Source organism: Centroberyx affinis, unplaced genomic scaffold, assembly GCF_046629955.1.
Source record: "Centroberyx affinis isolate AG114_WGS23_722 - 3 ecotype Tasmania unplaced genomic scaffold, CSIRO-AGI_Caff_v1 ptg000283l_1, whole genome shotgun sequence".
NCBI classification, from domain to species: domain Eukaryota; kingdom Metazoa; phylum Chordata; class Actinopteri; order Beryciformes; family Berycidae; genus Centroberyx; species Centroberyx affinis.
This window is the reverse complement of record NW_027278962.1, coordinates 34,407-58,220: the sequence shown is the minus strand read 5'-3', so window position 1 is coordinate 58,220 and position 23,814 is coordinate 34,407. Positions and strand designations below refer to the sequence as shown.

Sequence of the window (23,814 nt, the reverse complement as noted above, 5' to 3'; positions counted from 1 at the left end):
AAATTTTAGTTATATAGCACATTTCATACACAGGGAAAATTCAATGTGCTGTCACATAAAACACAAAAAAAAGAAAGAAAGAAAGAAAGAAAGAAAGAAAGAAAGAAAGAAAGAAAGAAAGAAAGAAAGAAAGAAAGAAAGAAAATTAAAATAGGTAAGGATAATTAAAAAAATAAAAATCTCTGTTCATAAAGGTACATTTTTCACAAATTAGGGTACTTTCTGACAGCAAAATGAACATATTTGTATAATATGTATTTTCATTTTGAATGTAGTTTTATTTGAAGTTTCGCTTTTGCCACTTTAAGGCAGAAAATATACATTTTCTGACAAAAAGTATGTTTTTTTCACTTGGGATACAAAATTGCAACTTTATAGATAAAGGTAACAAGGGTCGAAAAATGGACTAATGCCTAATGCCACGCCTAGTGACAAGCATCTGTATGTACCTTATTCACACTTGTTATTCTATTTGATACACACTTGAATTGTATGGAATAGACGGTGATGAGGAGGATGAGGATGATGTTGGAGATGAGAATGAGGAAGACGTTGAGGATGAGGATAATGATTATAATAATGCTGATGATTGGTAGAGTGAGTGCTACAGTTCTCCCTGGTGAATGGATGAATAGATGCTGCCCTCTAATGTGAGCCTGCAGACTGCTGCAGCTCTCACAGCTCTTTCACCTGTGTACACTGCTGTGGTGTGTGATCAGTACGTCACAATGTTGGCTTTACTTCAGTTCCCATTGAAGTCTCCATCAACTCAGTTAGATGCTAAGTGAACCTGACAGGATGTTTTTTTTTTTTTTTTTTACTGCACTTTGTTTCTTTCACTATTCATACTCATATCCCATCTACTGGCTATAATCCAACAGCAGAGCGCTGACCATCAGTGGCAGAGCACCAAGGGAATTCTGGGTAGGATCTCTACAGAGCGTGCATGACCATTGAAAGCTCTGCGTTTAGCAACAATGGCAGCTTTTGTGTAAAGAGTAAAACCCCGGATGTTAACCAGAAAAAAGGAGAGATGGGGGGGGGGAGAAAAAGAGAGATACATCTAGGTTTTCTGTCAGTTTCACATGGATATGAGTCACCACTGGACTTTGGTATCAGAGAGAACTGGAAATCCATGGCGTTTGCTGCTAGAATGACGATGTCAACGTCACATGACTTGAGTTTTTTTATTTTCAGGGTGTTTTAGCTGTCATTGCCCGCTGGATATTTGTTTGTTTATTGTTAGGCAAAGCTGACACCAAGTCAAACATCGGTAGCAGCTTTTACACATTGACATAACTGGGCACTATGGTGAGTAAAAGTCCAAATCAAAGGTACTTTTGAAATTAAAATCATATATTAATTAAAACTAAGAACCGTATATGGCTGTTTTTCACAGCTGTTTCAAGTTTTCTGATGAGTGATGTTTCCAAACTTCAGTAATAGTCCCATGTGAAAACCCACATGTGAATTCAAAGAACATGTGCTTTTTGGACACATGTTGGTTTTCCTATGTGAATATATGAAATTTCCGATTGATATTTTGCCCTGTGAATTGTCTCTTTGTATGTGAAATTAAGTTTTCACAGGTAAAACATGTGGAAAAAACAAAATTTTATATCTAAAGTAAAAACTGTCCAGAAATCACATGTGCTTTGAATTCACGTGTCTAAAGAGTGTCAGTTGCAGTGTTGTGTACATATTTCATAATTGAGGACAGGAGAGGAGATGTGTAACATTCACACTTCAAACTATTTGGATTCATTAAAACAGACTAAGGCCAAGATCACATAGGATGCTTTTTTTTTTTTTTAACGTACCTTCATCTTTTTTTTCTGATATTTTCCATTATCCATTATTTTTAGAGTCTGTGCTTTCATTTGAGCATGAGAAAATAAAAGTGTCCTATCTGATCATGGCCTTAAACTACTTAGTTCTCCATCTGAAAACTTCATATTTTGGTGAAACTTTCTGTTCATTAATTCGTATTTGACTGTTCTGCCTCTCTGTGCACTCTGTGCTCCAGAGCGGAGGTTACGATGTGGATCTGTTTGTGGAGCGACTGGACGGTGATGTGATGTGCACCATCTGCAGGTCGGTGCTCAGGTGTCCGGTCAGAGCCACCTGCAGCCACGTCTTCTGCAAGAGCTGCATCCTGGAGTGGATGAAGAGGTAGGTCTGCTGCACATCACCACACTGAAACTAAAGATTATTCTAATGGTTCATCAAATGTTGTGAGGCACTTAAAGGTGCTACATGTAGCATTTTAACATCAATAAATCATTACCATATTAGTGTATATTACCGTTAACAAACAAGAGAAGCGTGTCAGCCTCTAGTGGCCTCTGCATTTTTCATTGTTTCTCCACCTGGTGGATCTGGAGGGAAATCTGCTGGATCGCTTTACGGCACAAAACAGGAAGAGGTTCTGTTCTTCCAGAGCAAACGGAGCTAAAGCTTTCAGAGTTTCAGGCAACAGTAGATGGTGGAAGGAGAGAAAATGGATGGAATGGCGATGGAAAAATCACTTCAAACATGTGTATCCTCTTTACTAAAGCCAAAGAGAAGGTTTATGGGAAATGTGGTCTTACAGTAATTTTGAGACACTAGCACTAACAAAACCACCGGTGTGAGATCGACACTACGAATCATCTCCACCGTGCATGGTCTCATTTGTCTCTAGTAATTACACCACAATTAATTTGACAGTGATATACTGATGTTTAACAATACAAATAGCCATGAAATGTTACTTGGAAGCAAGTCATTAACAAATAAAATTCTGTAATGTGTCCAGACAGGAGACGTGTCCCTGCTGCAGGAGGCCCATCAGCACCAGCCTCCTGGTCGTCATGTGTAAGCTGAACAAAGCCATCAGTCGCCTGAAGGTAAAGGTGAGTCAGCAGCAGACCTCACACTATTACAAGTGATCTCAGATACAGTCGGCAACACAATTGTATTTAAAGTAATAATCTGTGACATTTTCATATATTCAAATGTCTGTTTTGCTACTCTCTTTGATTCAACCTATACTCCGTTCATGAAAGCTTTTACATTTGCTGTTCTAAACACCCGGTGTCTGGAAGATCCTCTGGATGTGAAACGTTTTACGTTTACAGTTTGTTTAATAAAAATAGAAGAAGAACTGGGTAGTTAACATGAGCTGCGATAGCCACCATGGCTGAACAGACAAAGAGAACAGCGCCACCTACAGGAACTCAAACTGCATCAACTGCTTAGCAACAGAAAAAATCGCCAAATGTGGATTACCATTTTAAGAAATATATGAAAATAGAGAAAATCTAAGCCTTGGATGTAAACCGACTGTAAGGTATTTTCAACAGATGAGCAGTTAAGTATCTTCATCCTTCTTCTTCATGGTCACTGTATTTCATTGACTTAACACACATGATCTGGACTCTGGAATAATTACATTCACTGTGCCAATGGACTTACATCACATAACAAGTTCAAATATAGACTTAGGGCCTGTCTAATGAACCGTACTGCTAGAAATCAGTAACTCAATGCACAAATTCTCTCTTCCTCCTTTTCTCTTCCTCTCCTTTAGCACACACACTCACACACACGCCAACACACACACACACACACACACACACACACACACACACACACACACACATACAAAACACACACACACACACACCTCCTCATTATCCCACTCACTTCCCTGTGATTTCATTTTCTGCATCAGGACTTTTTAAATTTATTTCCCCCTTTTCCCATTTTATACATTTTGTTGTTGTTCTATTTTTTCCATTATGTTCTGTTGTCACTTTGTTATGAAATTCATTTGAGTCTTTGCTTTCCATTTTCCCAGTTCTTTTTATTTGTTTTCAGGTGAGCATTTTTTTGTCCTTTGGGGTTTTTATATATACCTGCCAATTTACGTAATATTTTGTTTCTGGTTGTTTTTTTGTGTTGGTTTTTTTTATCATTGCACTTTATCACTGTGTTTTCATCCCTTCATCTATGATTTATTACTGCAAATAACCCAAAGCTGAAACTAAACCTCATGGCCAGCCCACAACCTCATTACATATTTCTTTTTTATGGGCTAGTCACTTTCCTGGCAAGTTCAACTAATCTCAAACTTTCTCCCCAATTCAAAAATTGCATGAAAAACCTTCAATTCAGGAGATTTCTATTTGCAGTAACCCTGAGATAAACGAATTGTGTCTTACTATAAACTCAAACCATGAAGGAGATAGATTTTTTTAAGCACAAAGGAGCTCATTGCCCCTGTCTCATAAATCACCTTATCTCTGCTGTTAAATGAAGCCGTTTCCCTGAGATGATGGACGACAGTCATTTGGTCTCTCCTCTAAACTTTCTCAATGTTTTTCTTTATCTCGCCTCCTTCATCTTGTTTCTTATTCCTTCAACCTATTTTTCGCCCCCTTCTCTATAACTTTTGTCAGCATTGAGGTACAGCATGGGAATACTGCAGTATAACAACAAAAATTGGTAACTATAATCTGATCTGTTCTATTTTTCTTGCATCCTTTTTACTGTTTGCTGCTGCAATACCTCAGTTTCAGTTTCTCAGTTTTTCATTTTAACTTCCCACTAGTTGTTTTGTTGATTTTGAGTGATGTCTGTGGTGCTAAGGGCGTTCATTCCTGTGGAGTCTCTGCACTGCACTTCCCAGAGATCACCTGTCAATCAAACAGTGTGACGTCTTTTTCCTTGGATTTTCTGTCGATGAAGTTTGAGTTTCTTTTCTGTGTCTGTTCAGCCATGGTGGCTATCGCTGCTCATGCAGTTCTTCTTCTACTTATTCCAAACAAATGAAATCCTAGAAATGTAAAATGCATCACTTCCTCTGCGCCAGAGGATTTGTCCCAGGAAAGATCTACCAGACTTTGGATGTTTAGAACAGCAGATGTAAAAGCGTTCATGAACTGGATATATTTTGAACTACTATTATTATATCAAACAGCAATAGCAAAATGGACATTTAACATTTATTTATATAAAAATGTCACAGATTATTACTTTCAATGGTCCCACTTTATTTGGATAGTGCAATGGTGATACTCAATTTACTATCAGGACTTTATGTGTCACTAAAAAGTCTATTTTCAGGTGATACTCATAATTGTGTGAAAAGCAGTCTATAGATATTTAGTGGCTGGGTTAGGGTATATCAGAGGGTTAGGGTTAATGTTAGAAATAGGGTCAGGATTAGGTTTATATAGAGATGCAGCAAGTGACACTGTGTTGAACATCTACTTTTTGTCACCTGATAATTGAGTATCAAAATTGTCCAAATAGAGTGTTACCCTTTAACGACTGAGTTTGAGTAATCCAGTGGATTACGTTACCAAATTTTAAGCAGGTAATCAGTAATCAGAAACGGATGACATTTTGAATGCAACCTTCCCGAACCCGCCCTGTTCCTCCCCTCTGACAGTGTCAGAACGCAGGCTGCTCAGCCACCTTCCCTCTGTCTGGAGAGTTTCTCCACCGCTCCTCCTGCCTCTTCCAGAAGCTTCCAGCAGGTCTCCAGACTCCAGCTGCAGGTCCAGGCCCAGGCCCAGGCCCAGGCCCAGGTCCAGGTCCAGGCCCAGGCCCAGGCCCAGGCCCAGGCCCGGCTCTGTCCCCTGGGCTGTGGGGCGCTGCTCGGCCTGGCCCACTGGACACAGCACTACTGCTACAGGTCAGAGTGAACCATAAGATCTGAATGTTCTGTCAACTCCTCACTCTCCCTCCTCTTCTGCCTCTTTCTGTCTTTCTATTCTGTCTGTTTGTGTTTGTTGGTTCCTTCCTACCTTATATCCTACCCTCTTTTATTTCTTCTTGCTTTACTTCCATTCCTTCCTTCCTTCCTTCCTCCCCTCCCTCTTTCCTCTCTCCCTCCTTCCTTCACTCCCACCTTTTCTTTCTTTCTCTTTCTTTGCTCCATCCCTTCCTCCTTCCATTTCTTCCATTCCTTCCTCCCTCCATTCATTTGATTGTTCCTTTGTTCGTTCATTCACACATTAATTTGTTGATTAATTCCTTCCTTCCTTTCATCCCTCTCTCCCTCCCTCCTTCATTCCTTAGTTATTACCCTCTTTCCATTCTTCCTTCCTTTCTTACTTCCTTCCTTCCTACCCTCCATTCACCCCCTTCTACCTCCTCTCTTTCCTTCCTCCCTCCCTCCTTTTATTCCTCCCTCCCTGCAATTAAAGATTGGATGGCCCATAACTTTCTCCAACTCAGATAAAACTAAAAGGTTAATGAAAGTGGCCCTGATGATAAAACTGGTATAATCGCCTTGGTCCTCTGTTCGCCAGCATCAAGTCTGCTCTCATTTGTAATTTGCTAATTCTGTTAAACCATTGAACACATGCCTTTTTCTTCCCATTATAAAACATTGACAAAATAATGCCCTGTGCTATCTTTTCAAGATTTGGAAAGATTCATTTATTCTTTTTTCTCCTCCTGTCTTGTAATGTCTTGTTCACATGCCTCAGTAAAGCCACAGTTAATCAAAAATGTCTCACAAAAATCCCACACAGGGCTCATAGTGGTCTTGCATCGGCTTCTGCGTTGGCTGCCTGTTAATTTCCAGATAGTTTTTAGATCCTATAATCATTAATTAGGCATTAAACAGTCTGGTTCTTTCATATATCATTGAGTTATTGACTTCCCAACAAAACTGCAAGGTTGCTTCGGTGTTCAGACCTGGTTCAGACCAAGAGCTTTTTGCTGTCCAGGTTTAAATCAATTGGGACTGTGTGTTTTGCAATAACCTGAGATCACCAAACGCTGTTGAGTGTTTTAAACAAAGTCTCCAAACTCATCTTTTTACATTAGCTTTCTGTTGATGTTATTGTCTGTCATGTCAAAGTTTCTTTTTGATGTCCTTTTGTTTCATGAAGCCCGATTATCTTACTTCCCACATCCCTTCCTCCTTCCCTCTCACCCATCCTTCCATCCTCCTTCCCTTCTTCCTTCCTTCCTTCCACTTCTCCTCCCCCTCTTCCACCAGACAGCTGAAGCAGCAGGTGGCGGTCCAGATGCAGAGACACCGGACCGTTGCCATCGCTCTCCACAGGAAGATGAACAAACTGCAGCGTGCCATGAGCTTCCTGAAAAGACAGGCGGCGCTCATCTACTCCAGCCTGGAGGTGGCAGGCAGTCAGGAGGTGGAAGGCTCACAGAGAGTTTCAGAGACCGCAGGATAGATCGTAGTAAATGCAACAGATTTTTGAGTCCTGCACTGACGTAAAATATTGATCAAGGCTGCATGAGATTATAGTTTTATGGGAAAGATGAAGATGATGGAGTGGTAGATGGGTGATGGAGAAAAGTAAACAACATCGCAGGGGGAATCCAAAGGGATGAGCATCTAAGCTTCATCAAAGATTCATCGATGTGTTATGAGATCGTTGTTTTTCCAGTTTGAGAGCAGGTTTGTGAATGTGAGAGGGAGATGCCACGAGGAGGCTGTGGGCTGAATGTATAATTGGATGCAGGAACTGGAACAAGGTTTCATTAAAGATTCATGTCAGGATTGTAGTTTTTATATAAGCATGTAAGAAATGTGAGATTTGTGGAGGATATATGTTTTCTGTGTGCAGCTGTCTTCTGAAGGTTTTATATTTCAGTTTGTGGATGCCTGACATTTGGCAGAATAAAACTGACAATTAAGACCGCAGCGCTTTTCTTCCTTTTATTTAATAACTTCCATCTTCTATGTTTTAAGTATGCTGGTCAAAGTGGCATTGAACTGTAAACAATCGAAGCAGCAAATAAATACATAATCTCATAAGAATCATTCACATGTAAACATTGGCAAAAGGAATCACTTGTAGTCGTGTGTCATCATGTAATGTACAGTATCCTGTTACACTTGACAGCGTCTCGCTCTGGCTATGCCACACCATCAAGTTTACATTCTCTCCTGGATGCTTTAACCACAGCTGAGCAAACCTCAGACTCTCCACTGGACACCCAAACATCTACAGTGCCAACCTTCAGACCTGGAGAAACTCCCAGCTCAGACAGACAAGTCTGCCTAAGAGCTACTGAGGCCCACACTAGGCAAATATATAACTTTCACTTCTATTTGGTGATTCTCATTCTCCATCTGTTCATGAATTTCGGATGCAGATTGGAGTTTTAGTTATACAAACATTTCTCAGAGGCAGAGCTGGAGGCAGAAATAATCCGATTGGTTGAGTTTTGGTGCCTTCCATTTAAACTGGGAAGTCGGAATTCCCAAGTTCCCAGTCGGAAATTTCAACTGGAACGCCCCCTGAAGTCGGATTTACGACTCGGGAAGTTGGAAGAACCTCACCAACCCCGACCTCATAATCCAAGATGGCTGCTCCGCGCCTCAAGCTGTGGTAATATACTGTTTATTAGCATTTCTGTCTTATTTGTGTCTCATTAAATCAGTCGTATACACAGTACTGTCCTGTGGACATGTTGCTACGGTGTTTGTATGCGCAAAATACCGCGTAATGCGTTGTTATCAACTGGTATTGCTAACAATGGCTAACCTGCCTAGAGCAAACCCCACTTCCCCCACCCCGTGAAATAATTAAACACTAATTGGTTTCCAACTTGTTGTACTGGAACGCGGTCAACTCGGGTGTGACGTCATTCCCAGCTCCGACTTCCGACTTCCGAGGTAAATGGAACGCAGTATTAAACCTAAGTGGGCGGAGCCAAAGAACCACAGTTTTTCTGGCTTATTAACATTAATCTGAAGCCCAGTGAAAAAGACAAGAGGTGAGAGAGGATGAGGAAGCTAATATTATAAAGCCTAGCTCTCTGCTACTAACTGAAAAAATACAATCTAGCCATACTTACTTATCTAGGTTAGCTAGTTAGCCTAGCTGACCTTCCAAGTTCAAACTAGCCATACTAGCCTATAACTAGCTAGATAAGCTAGTTAGCTAGCCTGCCTTCCAACTTTCAAAAATCATGAATGCCATGGTCATGAATGAATGAAAAAAGAAGTCATTCATATTTTTTATTTTTTATTTATATTTTGACCAGTTCCTTCTTTGCTGTTCAAGTTTGCCAGTTAGCTAACATGCACTCTAAAAAGCTGTGGTACTTTGGCTCCGCCCATTGAGGTTTAACTCAACCAATCAGATTATTTCTGCCTCCAGAGCAGCTTTGCCTCTGATAAATGTTTAAACTAAAACTCCAATCTGCATCTCAACTACCCCATTTGTCATCCACAAAACGGAGATAAACAGTATGATGAATCCATTTTGGAGGCTCAGCTCTCTCTCGCTCAGCCACAAGGAGGCACTAGTCAGACTCGGCCCCAGAAACCTCTGCTGGGATCCTCTCTATGGACTCTGTGGAGGAGTTTTGGGACCGCTGGGACTGACAGGAGAGATGCTGGGAGGCTGGAGGACTGTCCATCCCAGAGTGCATCAGGGGTAAGTAGATGTCATCCATGTTGGGCAGTACAAACACTTTCTGTTGAAGAAACAAGAACAACAAGAAAAGAAAACCATGAGTCTTTTTGTGCTGCAGCCTAGCCTATATATTCCACCAATATTACTGAATCTGCTATGCCCGCTGCTGTATAAATAAGTACCAAAAAGTCTCTTGCATAAATAATGTAATGATGTCGGTCAGTGGGAGAGATGCCATGGAAACGGATTTGGTCCTTTTCCCTGAATAGGGTTACAGCTTATGAAAAGCAGTGGAGAGGAGATAAGCAATGTTTGTGTGCAAGGATGCAGAAGAGAGATAAAAGAGGAAGGGACCGAGGAAAAAGAGGAGAGCAGGGAACAAGGACATATAAGGGAGACACAAGAATGGAGGGGGGGGGAAGCACAAGGAACAAGGACACCCAAGGGTGGGGGGGAGGGCAAAGAGGAGCCAAGAAGGAGAGGAGACGATTACCTGGAACTCGTCCTGTAGTTTCTTTTCGATCCACTCAGTCACATGGCAGAAAGTCACCTCCCTCTCTCCTAGCTTGGGTCGGACACGCAGATCCAGCTTAGGAGGCACACAGAAACTGTACCTGTACACACACACACACACACACACACAAATGTGCATACACGCACAGAGTATATCATAACACTTAGATAATCATCCGTATCATATGCACAGTGAACTTGCTTCAGATATAATCAGCGATGTTTCTGTCTCACTTGCTGGTAGAATAAATCAGGTTCTTTTGGCAATAGGAGATGAATTGCTAAAAGCGAGTCAGACCATACAAAATCTCAAGAGGGGAAAATTATGAAAAGGGTGTTTTTTTATATGAGCTATTTTTAATAGGAAAAGCCAAAACTTAACTGGTACATCAGAGTGAGTGTGTGTGCAATTATTTTCTATTGGTAATGGGAGATCATGGGAGATCAAATATAATAGTAAAATTATTAAAAGTATTATGGCACTTTTCTTCTTAAAAACGAACACTCGCATATACACATATAAGACATGCACTGTGAAAGCTACGAGATGCAGCAAAACAAACACATGGATAAATAACTTCTGCCTACTTTGTATGGAATACAAAACAACAAAACGATCACAACATAAAGCAAGATATTTACTTGAATGCGAGTCTATAAAAGCTTAATAAAAGTTTTCAAAAGATGAACAAATTTCTGAAGACAAATTGTTCCAGAGTTTTACTGTGCAAAGCCTTGATCCCCTTCAGTCTTTAATCTGGCTTTTGGAACAGTCAACAGAGTTTTGACTGCTGATCCAAGACTACGCTTCTGCACATAAGTAGATAAAAGTGAGTAAAAACATACAAATGGATGCTGGTGAACAAGGCGCTCTTTAAGGGGATTACATTCAGTATTCAAGGTTATGGGGGCAACAGAATGTAAAGCCAGGGTCGTACCATATCCTGTCCGTAGGGGGCGGTGGGACGTTGACGACCAGAGTCCCCGACAGCTCCTGGACCTCCACAGTGAGCAGCAGGGGCGTGTTGGACATCTCCTCGATCTTCTTCTTGATGAACTCGTTCTCCGTCGCCTTCTGGAAGTACTTAGATTTAGCGATTTTGTCCACAAATCTCAAAATCTTCCTTCCAGTCCTGCCACCCCCTGTCCTGTAGCGGGGATTAGAGGAGAGGAGAGGAGAGGAGAGGAAAGGAAAGGAAAGGAAAGGAAAGGAAAGACAGAGAGGAGGGGGGAGAAAAGGAAAAGAGTTAGTATGATCCTGCATTTGTAAGTAGATTTAATACTCAAAGGCTAAATGTCAAAAATTGAGCACAAATGACAGCTGCCATGTATTCTGAAATGTAATTGAAATGTAAGCTATAGCCATCTGGGATGTGATGTCAGCATGATGCCTATTTTATGATGCTAAGGATGCAATATTGGAAAACTGAATACCCTGTAGAAAGAACATAGTAATATGTAAGGGTAAAGTGACAAATTACAATTACTCTCATCACTGTAATTCGGATCTTTTTAGGTACTTTATTGAGTGTTTTTGAAAGTATGTTTTGACTTGAGTCTTGCACTGTGGTACATTTTAAATCGCATCTGTCAGAGTGTAGACATTTTTGTACATAGGCTCTCCATAAGCATTGCATCAGAAACCGGGCAATGTGAGGGAAACAAAGTAAGTAAAAGCCAGTGAGTGTCAACAGATCTATGCTTTACATTGCTTGTGCATTGTATTTTGGAATATTTTATCATTAAAAGAACCTAGTTCAAAGTCTATGTCCTCTCTTCCTTTTGGCACTGAATGGGAAAAATCATGTGTTTTAATATTCTGGTTTTTTTTTAAGTAACTTGGTAACTTTTACACCAACAACTGTACTTCTATTCAAGTAAAATTTCAGCACTTCTACTTGAGCAGGATGTGTTGTCCAACCCTGGTAATACGTCAGCCTTTAGACATACAAACATCAAGTGAAATAATGTGTTAAAAATACACATTAACTTCTTCAACTTTTACCCTTCAGTTCCTGGAGCGGATCCCTTCTCCCCTATTGGCCCCTGAGGCTCAGACAGAAGCACTTCTTCCTCATCGGACGACCCGGCACTGGAGGACTCCTCATCGCTGTCCGCCAACACGCTGAGGACCGGCCTGCAGCTGGGGGGGGGGAGGGGCACAGGAAAAGGAATTAGGAATGCATGGATGGATAAAGCAGTGGATAAAGGAATCAGTGTATGGATGGATACATTGATATTGGGGTTACAGCGATATATTAGTTACCGATACATCTGGCCGATATAGGTCTTTTATATTAAATATCATCCACTGCCAATATGATGGAGGTTCCTCCCTGACCACAGCTAGATTCAAGATTCAAGAAAACTTGTTCAACTATGTTTTTGTGAATTAATTCTTCATTTAAAGTCAGTAATGTATCCCGGAGTTTACCATTGAATAGGTGTGGAGGCACACTCTGAGAGCTGCTAACACTAAAATAATTCAGTCTGGGTTTCAGTGGAGAGTTTTAGTGTCCCATGATGGTCTAAATGCTGTTTCAGAGGCTTTTCCACCCTGACAAGAAGACAATTCTGGGGGAAACACTGAATACTTGTCATTTTTGGCATGAAAATGGTCAAAGTTAAAGGATGGATCCATGCATAAGAGCAAAACTTGCGCTTGAATCAGATCTACGTCACTCAGTGGCAGGAAGAGCTTTCTGAACACAATAGCTAGATTTCATCCCAGCGCAGAGCTTTTGATGCACTGCAAAGACAGCCAATATAAAGCTTTGCTATACTTTAATCCCCAGCGGTGGGTCTGTGACAGGCAGCCTGTGCTCTGGAAGGAAGCCAACTAATCGATGTAATGTGAAGCTCTGTGCTGTAGACCAGAGACTGGAGGGATCAGGAGAGAGAGAGCCATGCTACTGCTAGTATACTGTATATTATATAGTAGATGTTTAAAAGCAGAGTTTACAAACCAAGAATATTATATACAGTCTGTTTCAAAAGTAGGCATACAATTTTTTATAATAATATTGAAACAAAATGGTATCATTTTAGTAATTTTTAACTTATGTAGTCATTTTAACAAAATAATTAAACATTCAGTAAATAATAATAATAATAATAATAATAATAATAATAATAATAATACTAAAATGAAAAAGAAAATGGTTAAAATTAAAATTAAAATACTTTACTACTACTACTGCTACTACTACTATTATTGTTTGTTTTTAACATGAGAGCAACAGAAGTTTGACAGAAGTGGACAGCCGCTGCACAGTGTGTGTGTGTATGTGTATGTAGTCTGTAGTGTGTGTGTGTGTGTGTGTGTGTGGTTGTGTGTGTATCACTGACCCGGGGCTGCCTGTGTCAGTCATGCAGTCTGTGTCCTGGCCGCCCTCCTTGCCCAGCTTGGACAGGTTGAACTTGGTCTGCAGTGTCATCTGCAGGGCGCCGCTGTAGACCAGCTGCAGCTGCTGCCACAGGCCTGCAGGGGGCGCCACAGAGGGGCAACACACACATTATACAACATCTGTTTCCTCCACGCACTGTGATTGGATGAGATGCCTTCCATGAGTGCTTATAACACTATATCCAGACTTGTACCTTATAACTGAAACCTTATCACTCCCCCTTGTTTACATGAATAAAATGAAGCTTGCTTAGCAATGGGGAACTCACTTTTTGTTGGCAGAGGGCGAAAAAAGAAATATTACATTAAAACCCAAAGCTTGCATCATTGTTTAAAGCAACATTATGCAACTTTTTGCCTCGAGCATCGAGCACAGCATCTATCCTGAGGCCGAGGTAACCAGTATCTGTAAAGCCTCCACAGGTGATGAAGAAACAGATGGTGAACAGACAATCAGACAATCTGCAATAAAAAAAAAGCAATGCTGATGTTCCCTGTGGTTTTGAAAGAATCTCATCTGCTACACGTTTAGCTTCGCTGTTCTTTCATTTCTCACTTCTTTTCCGCTGTTGTTTTTGTTGCTGTGACTTTCCTACGCTTGGTAGCCACAACTGAGCTCACTGCTGGTCACGCCCACATGACACCGACAATTTCAAGACAATTTTAAGTAAACTGGGGGGATTTAGGCATGAACTGCACACACAAGTAATGATAATGTATTGCCAAAAAAGTTGCATATTGCAGTTTTAATATTAAACTACTATTGCAAAAATGTTGTAAATGTTGTATAAAAGCAATAAGATGCTCAATTAGGCTGTTCCATATCGTGGTTATTGGCATCAGCGTGCCGCAGCCTGGAGAATGAGGCTGCAGGCGTAATTAAAACATTGATCTGATTGGTCAAAGGCGCCTTCGAATTCAGCTAATAATTCCCATGAAGCATGTTTTTTAGTTGTTATGCCAGCTCTGGTGATAACCAGGCATCTTGATATTGATCTTTCTTGCTCTGTCCTGTTTTTCTTACATATGAATAATACACTGGAGAAACATTTTCAGACTCAGACAATGCACATGCCTAGGCGTAAAATCCATAATACCCTCCCAGGAATTTCAAATTCATATCTGACTTATTTGATTTATTTATCTCAGTACTAACACTTTATATACTGTACATTTGTGTGAAAAAGTAAAATAAGTTTGTTCATAGTTTCTTTCTATTCCTCTGTGACCATTTACCACTGTAGAGGAGAAGCCAAATTAAATTAAATTAAATTAATGAAGACAATGGTTGGTGTTGACCTCCAATCCGGAACCTAATCTGAACAGATACTTAGTAGGGAGATTAAATAGCTTTACAGTGATTGTCAAGCCTTGAAAAATTATGATAAAATTACGACAGATTATAAATCCCCCTGAGGAGGGATGACACGTGTTGTGGCTTGAGCAGGGAAGAGGGCAAAGCTGAAAATAGGATAATTTGTGAGCAAAAAAAAAAAAAAAAAATGTGACGAGGGAGCCGGTTGTGTAATAGTGTGGCGGGCGGGGAAACGGACAGGGAGAACAATCTGAAAAAACAACTGCTGATACTGTGGATGTGGCGTGCATGTACACACGAGCTGAAACACTTAAATTCCCCTCGTTATTATGAGTGTGCAAGGCTGCCAGATTGCCCGATTTTAACAGACACACACACACACACACACACACACACAGTCAATATGCTCTACATGTTGGCGTGGCGTAATGGCTCCCCCCGCTCTGTGAGATTACAACAGGATAACAACGTCTGAGCTGATGCACTGCTGTACTCAGCTGTAATCACAAGTGCAACAGGTCATCTTCTCAGTCTGAGCTGCCTCATCTCTTGCTGTGCTGTGTGTGTGTGTGTGTGTGTAGTGTGTGCAGTGTGTGATCTCCAGTCCCCGCTCACCTCGGTGGTTCACCTCGGGTCTGGAGGTGGCGGTGATTTGCGGCATGCAGGAGCCCATGTCCAGCTCAGTCAGAGTCAGCTCGTTCATAAAGTAAGGCAGCTGTGAAACAGAGAAGACGAGGACAGAAAGAGAGGGGAATCAAGAGCATTCAATGTTTTTATCTATTCTAATTGTACATTTAAACTAGCTTAACAATGTACTTTTTAACCCTTATGTAAATGCCAAGTATTTCCGATGGGTTACTCCTTCTGAAATTTGTGCATAACAATAAACAAACAACAAACAAAGAGAAAAGAGCAGCATAAATTCAGACTACACATTCATAACTACATTAAAGGTGCTACATGTAGTATTTTAACTTCAATAAATCATTACCACGTTAATTTCAAGACATTAGTATAATTATTGTAAACAAACAAGACCATTGCTGTGAAGATTAGCACCTCTTCCAGCCTCTATGCGGCAAATAAAAAGACAGGAACCAATGGGATTTATGGGAAATGTAGTCTTCATTTTGAGAAGCACTCATGTATCTCAGTTGCGTGAGACAGAGGCTACAAATTGTTTCACCCATAATCTTGTTTGTTTACAGTAATTATACCAAGGTATCACAATTAATTTGACAATAACATCTTGATGTTTAAGAATGCTGCACATAGCACCTTTTAGAATGATCACACACACAAACACATGCACACACACACACACACACACACACACAATGACCACAGTAACTCTCACTAAATCTGCACTCACTCTGATTTTGCTCAGCTTCTTCTGGATCTTATGGGAAACGACGTCGGCCCAGTGTTTCTCTCTGAGGAAGTCCCAGAAGATTCGACCAATCAGAGCGTTGGCCCACGCTGTCTGGCCCTCCCCGGGGCATTCTGGGAGATCACAGGTACACTGCGGGAAAGACACCTGAGTCAGGGCTGAGTAAGGACAAAAGAAAATGCAATCTCAAACTGCAGAGTAATTTAGAGCTAAAAATAGAGGTAAGGTGTGAACGGACAGAAGGATTCATGATGCTTTCACTGCTGGAAAAATCCCTACTGCTTTTCCCATTGACAGATACAAAATAAATTCTCATGAATAATTAACTGCATGAACATTACAAGGATGGTAGTTTTTCAATAGATGAGGTTATAGGCTATTATCTAATACAGCTTATTGCCTTAAAACATGAAGTGACCGAAGACTCAATTTCATCTGTAGCAGCTCTCAAACAACTAGAATCAATAAAGAAAGACTGTTTTTATATAGAAACTAAATCACTGTCTTGTTTTATTCAGCGGTTTGTTCAGTCTCTAGTATACATTTTTAAATTCCAGGTTGCTTTTTTGACATGTACTGTTCCACTCTTATGACATGTGATAGCTGACGAATGCCATTTCATACTGCACTCCTACTGGATAACTATAACTCTGGAATGTTGCTACAGCTTCACTTCGTTTGCTTCACTTAAAGTTATTGGCAAGCGTGACTCACAGCCCCTCTGCCGGTGGGGCTCGTCTCTGCGCTGCTGGCCCCGGGGCTGGAGAGGGGGCTCGGCACCTCCGCGGCCAGGAGACGAGCCATGTAGCTGGGGTAGTCGAGCAGGGAGAGGGCCCTGGTGCCGCCGGAGGTCTGGTTGGCGGGGGCCGGAGGGACGGAGGGGAGGAGCGATGGGGTGGAGGGGGCCTCGTCTTCGGTGCTGCCCACTCTGCTGGAGCCCCGGCTGCCTGGGAAATGACCAGAGGCGCCCGCGCTCTGTGCTGCTGCTGCTACTGCTGGATCACCTGGAAGAAGAGACAATACTTACCTGGTTGGTTGAGATAACATTTGAAAAAAAAAAAAAAACACTCTCATCCACTGTTTCATACTGACAATTACAGCCCTTTCACATCAAACTAGCTTAGAGAGAAATGGCACAAAAGTGTATTGTCTCTGGGTGGAACTATTTTCACTAGTTTCATTTTATAGAGGAAAAAGATGACAAAAACTTTGTACATCAACGTTGCTTGGTTACATTGGTCATTCACAGCAGAGGTAACTAAGTTATCCTGATTTTTGAAGGCAATTTTGTGGGTGCAACGGAAATGTAGTGTAACAAAGTAATGTGAAAAGTAATGTGAATTACTGCTCCCAGGGAGTAATAACTAATAATCTCATTTTAAAAGTAATAATATTACTTTTGAAATGAGAAATGTGCATTACTTACACTACTACACTACTAACAAGCCCAACAGTAATGAAACTTGAGGAATGACACTAAACCAAAGAAACCTGGTCTTCTCCTTCACGCCTGTCACCAACAATTCCCAAGTGTGCAAACAACCTACTGTTCTCATATAATGTTCCTAATAACACTCAGTGTTTAAGTGAAGCAGTAAACACAAACTTTCCGATGGAAAGGGGAAGTGTCTGCTTCCAATGACATCTTTGTTGGCAAAGAAAAGGCAAGTTCATAAATTATTAATATCAGTGCTATTACAACTCAGTGTTTCTTCCAAAAAAGACTAAAAACCTCACCATGCCATCTTGAAACTGCATAGTTTCCAAGTTATTTCAAATATATACATTTGTTTTTGATGTCTGTGCACTGTCAATAAACACTCAGGGTAAGGTGAGGTCACCAAACATCTGTGAGAGCTGAGTGCTGTAAGAACATCGCACTGCTGAAGTGTTTTTCCCTGTTTCCTCGAAAAGGGATTGACTCTGAAATGCAAAGAATTGGAGCATGTAATCCATAATCCACACATATACAGCATTTATATCGACGCTTGATCTTTCCCCTTCTCTTTACGTATCGCTAATGCATTATTAACGTTTCTCCTACCCGATCTGGACGCACATCTGCCGGGCCTCTGCTTTTCCCTCTCCTTTTCCCTCTCCTTTTCCCTCTCCGTATCCATGGAACAAACAAACAGAAAGTGTCGAAACCACTCTTCCTTCTCTCTTCCTGTGCGGCCGAAGAGGTAGAGAGTGGCGGGGAGGTCACGGACCGGTTTGGAGGACGTTTGTCTCGGAGTTGCCGGTTCGACGCCCGGCTCCTCTCCTCGGCTCTCCTCCACCCCTCCCCATCCCCCTCCCTCCTCCTCCTCCTCCTCCTCCTCCTCCTCCTCCTCCTCCCCTGGGGAAGCTCCCCCCCCGGCCAGCTGGATGCAGATGGGATACTTTGGGTTCCACAGCCTCTTACGGGCCAACACAGACGGCAGCAGGAACACCTTTGGGGGACAGTTGTAAAATTTGGTTATGGTTTATTTATATAGCCCTTTATCACAGTCAAGTCTCAAAGGGCTTTACATAGCATCATATACTTGTCATATGCCATACTACATCATACATATACATATACATAATATACATCCTATACAAGGTCATATACATACTTCATATACATTGTTTACTTCATCATCTGTCTGCTGGAAAGCACTTTGAGTTGCTTCTCTGCATGAAAGATTGAAAGATGCTATACAAATAAAGTTTCTTATTATATTGTTATTATCATATACATTATATACTAGATCATATGCATCATATACCATACTACACACAAACACACTTACGCCAATTTACAGTGCCGTCCCAATAGATTATTGTTGTTGAGATCAATACCGGGTGTAAAGGTCCCATATTGAACAAAACAGTTTTTTCCTTGCCTTTCCATATGTAAGAATTTTGTCATTGTATCTAATAACTTAAAGAATAAAGAAATTGTGAAATCTGAAACTCCTCTCCTTTTGCCACAGTTTCCTTATTTAAAAATCTGGGTTGACCGCCCCAAAAATGAATAACCACTCCCAAAAGCCCAACCCACCAAAGAGTCGGCCAATCAGAGCAGTGGTTCGTTAGCATAAAATCAACATCCACAGAAAACAGCCTGTTCTTTACGGTGGAGACACTGAGAGGCTGGAACACACACTACAAAAGCTGGATGTAGTTTTTGTTTTGTTTGTTTACTTCAGAAACCTTTTGTTAAAGACCACTGGAAACTGTTAAACTGCTAAAAAAAAACAAAGAGTAAAATATAGCACCTTTAAAAATGATTGAGTACTGGGTACTAGGGATAAGCAGAGGTAGTGCGTAGTGTGTAATTTATCTGTTTGGTGTGGAGGGGGTTGGTTCTGGGATGTCAGAGCTTATTACTGAGCCTTCTGGAGGTGTTGTGGGCCTAATTTAAGGAACATCATGGGAGGTGCCCACTTGATAACCCCAGTGACTCATGCACTCAAGCCTGTAGCATTTAGATTAGGTGGCTGGTGAATTGTGCTCCTGTAGATTTATGACGCCATAGCCTGATGTCGTCTATAGTCACCATTTGTGGGCTAGTACATCGTTCTTTTGACATCTCAATTGGGACTCTGTATGGATGCTCACTTTGGATTAAGGCACAGAGGATTATAATATAAAATCCTGTGTATTGGTATTGGCTCAGGACTGAGTCCGGTGTCTTGGACTTGATTGATTGAATTTATTTTATAAATTTCAATTAATAACACATTTCTTAATACAGTTCTCCAGACAGAAGATATACATGAATTACATCTTTCCTTGGTATTGTGTCTATTTTGACTCTTTTGGCTCAGCCACTACTGGGTGTGGACTGGACTGTTTCCCTGCCTAACTAAAAACGTTCAAATATAACATAATATAATATTGGATCTTGAAGGATATAGTACAGAGCTCTTACAGAGAGAGATCTACATCTCTGTTCTCTGTTTGTCTATGGTGATCTTGAATAGGACTCGATTTGCTCTGGTCTCGGTCTTGACTTGTTCCCAAGCCCCTTTGGACCTGATCTTGACTTGAACTCAACTGGATCTGGTCTTGGAATTGACTTGGACTCGACTAAGGTGGTTTAACAGATATGAATATTGTTCAAAGAGATAGGCAGGCAGTCATACTTTGCTCTTTGCCAGCTGGAAGGAGCGTGACTTGACGAACGTGGCGTCGGGGAGCCTCTCGTCGTACGCGGCCCTGCGGCTGATGTTGGTGCGGGGCGAGTCCAGACGGAGACAGGAGCCCTCCAGCGTGGCAAACACCGACTGGGTCAGGGACGGGTGGTAGGTCTCCGGATCGTACTCGTGCATCTCGTTCATCCAGCCCTGAAAAGTACAGAGCAAAATTATCAGTGTTAATTTAACTCTGAACGTGTTAAAAATCAACTCTATGCCAGTAGTTTGTAGAAGTCCAAAATTAACACTTATAAACACTGGAAAACCTACTGTGGATTCCGATCTTGAAAATCCTTCATGATGCTAAATCGTGGCTGTAATCAGCCTAAAAGTCATGTGCACAGCAAATTTTCCAGTGATCATAAGTGTTTATCCTTGAGTAACAGTTCTTTGGAGTTGACTGGAGAGTTGTTGTCCACTCTTAGAGCTGATATGGATCTGGGGGCGGCTGTTCAAAACTATCAAAAGTGTTGAATTAACTCTGATGGATGTGGATTTATATAAACACTGGCATTTTACTGTGAAACAAATGCAGTAAAATAGGCGAGAAGACGAGTTGGGGGTTTGTGTTCCATTGAAAAGACCAATGGCCTTTTCTCACATTTATCACTCATCCAATTCTGAAGTACGTAGGACACAATACAGATAATAATGTTATATCTATACACTATGTTAAGTTGTGAGAGCCAAGAAAGTAAAATCGTAAGTGGCTTAAGTGGCCATAATCCAGAAAGTACAGAAGATTGGACACATCTTTAATACATATAAGTCTACTCATTGTGAATCATCTGGTTTTAAACTGCTGTAAAAACCACAAGGATGTTTTGAAAAAGGACTTTGCTCAGTGTGAAATATCCTAAAGTGTTCATTAAGAAGCTGATATGTGAGCAGAATGCTGTCAAATAAAGAACGGGTCTTGTTGTGAAGCCTCTTTAATTGGATGCCCCCTCCTAATGCTCCAACTAACAAACCGACTACTTATTTATTTTAATACATTATATAAGATTCATTAAGTAGGCATGAGAATTTTAGTTATATAAAATAGTGGTGACATCCCACTGTATCTGTCAGCTTCTGCCCTCATCTTGGGTCGAAAAGCGGCACCCTGCAGTCAGAAAGCGAAGGCACCAAAAACCCCTTCACGCTCTCTCTGTCATCTTAATACCCGACGCCCTCTGAAAACCTTCACGAACCCTCAGGCTCTGACTTTCAGATCGAAAAACCAAACTGCTAATTACTGAACAAGGGAATTAGCTGAACACTGAGACAGCGACCCCCCCTACACCCCCCACCCGCCACCTTCGCTTCCACCACCGTTGATTGGTCTGCCTCGCGCCCTGACAAATTACAGCCTCCTCCTGCCTCTATCTCCCAGCTAATTGCCTATGGAAGTGACAGTGTCTCGAGGAAAGTAGTCCTCTCCTCCTTCCCCTCTGCAGAGCTCAGCGAGGAGAAGAACGATAATTGCCACTGTGGCTCCAGCAATTTTTATTATTGCAGATTTTAATTGTATTCTGAGCACCTTATGCGGTCGCGTATACCCGCATATGCTTTGAGCTGTGAAGGAGAGTCAGCAGAGGTGCTGTTTGTTTGCACAGCAGTTCAAATTCAGAGTGACTCACTGTGGTTAAGCGGCAACTTTTATTCCATTGAGTGACTTGCCAACTTGCCACTGTTCTGTATTACACTGCAAAAAATCTCCATTCTAACAAGTCATTCGGTCTATTATTGAGCCTTAAAATCATACTTTTCTTGAAACAAGTGAAAAAATCTGCCAATGGCGTTAGATAATTTCACTTGTTTCCAATGCAAATCAATTTGTTTCAAGAATTTTGTAGAATCAAGTGTCATTTTCTTGTTATCATTTTCTTGATCTGCCTCATTCTGACATTCAAGTCTAGAAAATTCCTGAAAGAAGTGAAACTGCATTGGAAACAAGTAGAATTACCTCACCTCAATGGCAGATTTTTTTTATCTTGGTTTAAGAAAAATAAGATTTGAAGGCTGAATATGAGACTATATAAATGTTAAAGTGGACGTTTTTTGCAGTGTTTCAGTTGCTGAAAGTGTCATGTTGTGACATTTGCAAAATTAAAACCCACAGACAGGATGGGGTTCGGTGGAATAATTAAATAAGTCCTGTGTGAAGAGTCTTTACAAAACCTGAAAGCGTCTTTTTTCAGAGAAAGAGGTGAGAATCAGAGTGAGAATTGGAGGTGAGAACAGCATGTGACGTTTTCCACCTCAGTGAGTCATCCATTTACCTTGAGGACTTCGGGCTCGGCGCTTACAGCGTCACCTGCCAGTGTCCCCTGTCCCAGCAGGGCCTGCGCTGGTCCGCATGCGGGAGCCGGACAGTGAGACCTGGAGGAGCCGAGTCTAATGAGCAGCAGTCCCAGCATGAAGCCCAGCGCCAGTCCCAGAGCCACGCCAGACATGTAGGGACTGAGCGGCAGGGTAAAGTAACCGTAGGACAACACTGCCACACAGAACAGACTCATGCGTGGCAGAGGATGAGGGGTAGGACGAAGAAGAGGCGTCCTGACCAGAGAGCCAACAGGCAATCGCCGCGCCCGCCTGTGAGTCTCAACGGCGACTACTTGCATCACGTCTCCATCGGTGCTTATTTCCAGCTCCTCATCCCGGTGAGGTCGTCTGCCCTGGTGCACGGGGCAGGAGCTGCGGTGGCTTCTTCCGGGATGCCTGACGCACGGCCAGTCAAACACAGGCAGAGGATCAGCGTCTGTTCTCTTAACGCTCCTCACAGGAGACTCCGAAACCCCGACGTCCATGCTACCGTCCCGCCCCAAGCCTCTGGCCTGGTGAGGCGCCTGGGTCCGACTCTGGTGCTTGGGGCTGCCCGCGCTCTCCTCCCTCATGATCTTGCTGAACATGCTGCTCAGAGGCTCCTGCACGGCCTCGGAGAGCTTCCTCTTGGTGTCCTCCAGCTCCATTTTGAAGAACCCCCCCTTCACGCCCTCTCCGCTAGGGGAGAGAGAGCTGGGAGACGGGGGCGCAGTGCGGGAGTCCCCGTTGCTGCGGGTTTTCGGCTGGGTCAGCTGCTTCCACAGGTGGAGGTTGAGGCGGGAGTCCGATTTGGACTGCGACACCTCTGGTTCTGAACGGGAGATCTCGGTGGAAATCGATTTCACGAGGCTGAGCAGCGGCCTGGGTCTCAGGGTGGAGCCCTCTTTCAGCTCCAGCTCGGTGGAGAGAGACTTGACCAGGCTGGCCAGGGGGCGGTGGGTGGGTGAAGGCGGGCCCGGGGAGAGGAAGCTGGGGCCCGTGGTGGAGCAGTTCCCCAGAGAACCGGGGGACGAAGGGGAGAGCGGGACGTGGAAGGCCGGGGATTGCAACCCTCTGTCGTCCTCGACAGAAAGCTGCCGATCCTTGGAGAGAGAGATGGAGGGGTAGTCCTCATCGTGATCGAGGGAGAAGATGAGCTCGCTGTCGTCCAGGCTGTCCCACTCTCCCTCCGTCCCGGTCAGCTGGATCACAATGCCCCGAGGGAGGTGCCTCTTGGTCCCATGGGTGGTGGCACCCACCGGGGCAGCGGGGGGTTCATGGGGAGGTCTGAGACTTTCTCCTCCTTGATCCTCTCCTCCTCTCTCCCCATTTTTTCCACTCTCTGCCAT

The 23,814-nt window shown here is 42.3% G+C and overlaps 2 protein-coding genes across 2 annotated transcripts; one reads left to right on the top strand and one right to left on the bottom strand.

Moving 5' to 3' along the window:
- Positions 1-507: 507 nt before the first annotated feature.
- LOC139639950 (RING finger protein 151-like) lies at positions 508-7,196 on the top strand. The gene is made up of 6 exons (XM_071514118.1): positions 508-597; positions 2,027-2,172; positions 2,798-2,894; positions 5,438-5,521; positions 5,559-5,683; positions 7,001-7,196. Exons 1-6 carry the CDS (start codon positions 508-510, stop codon positions 7,194-7,196), a joined length of 738 nt encoding a protein of 245 aa, XP_071370219.1.
- Positions 7,197-9,279: 2,083 nt separating this feature from the next.
- Positions 9,280-23,814, bottom strand: LOC139639944 (testis-expressed protein 2-like). The gene is made up of 11 exons (XM_071514104.1): positions 22,444-23,814; positions 20,129-20,329; positions 18,028-18,448; positions 16,731-16,996; positions 15,999-16,163; positions 15,242-15,341; positions 13,254-13,386; positions 11,911-12,048; positions 10,844-11,053; positions 9,886-10,006; positions 9,280-9,453 (listed from the first exon to the last, which is right to left on the bottom strand). Exons 1-11 carry the CDS (start codon positions 23,812-23,814, stop codon positions 9,280-9,282), a joined length of 3,300 nt encoding a protein of 1,099 aa, XP_071370205.1.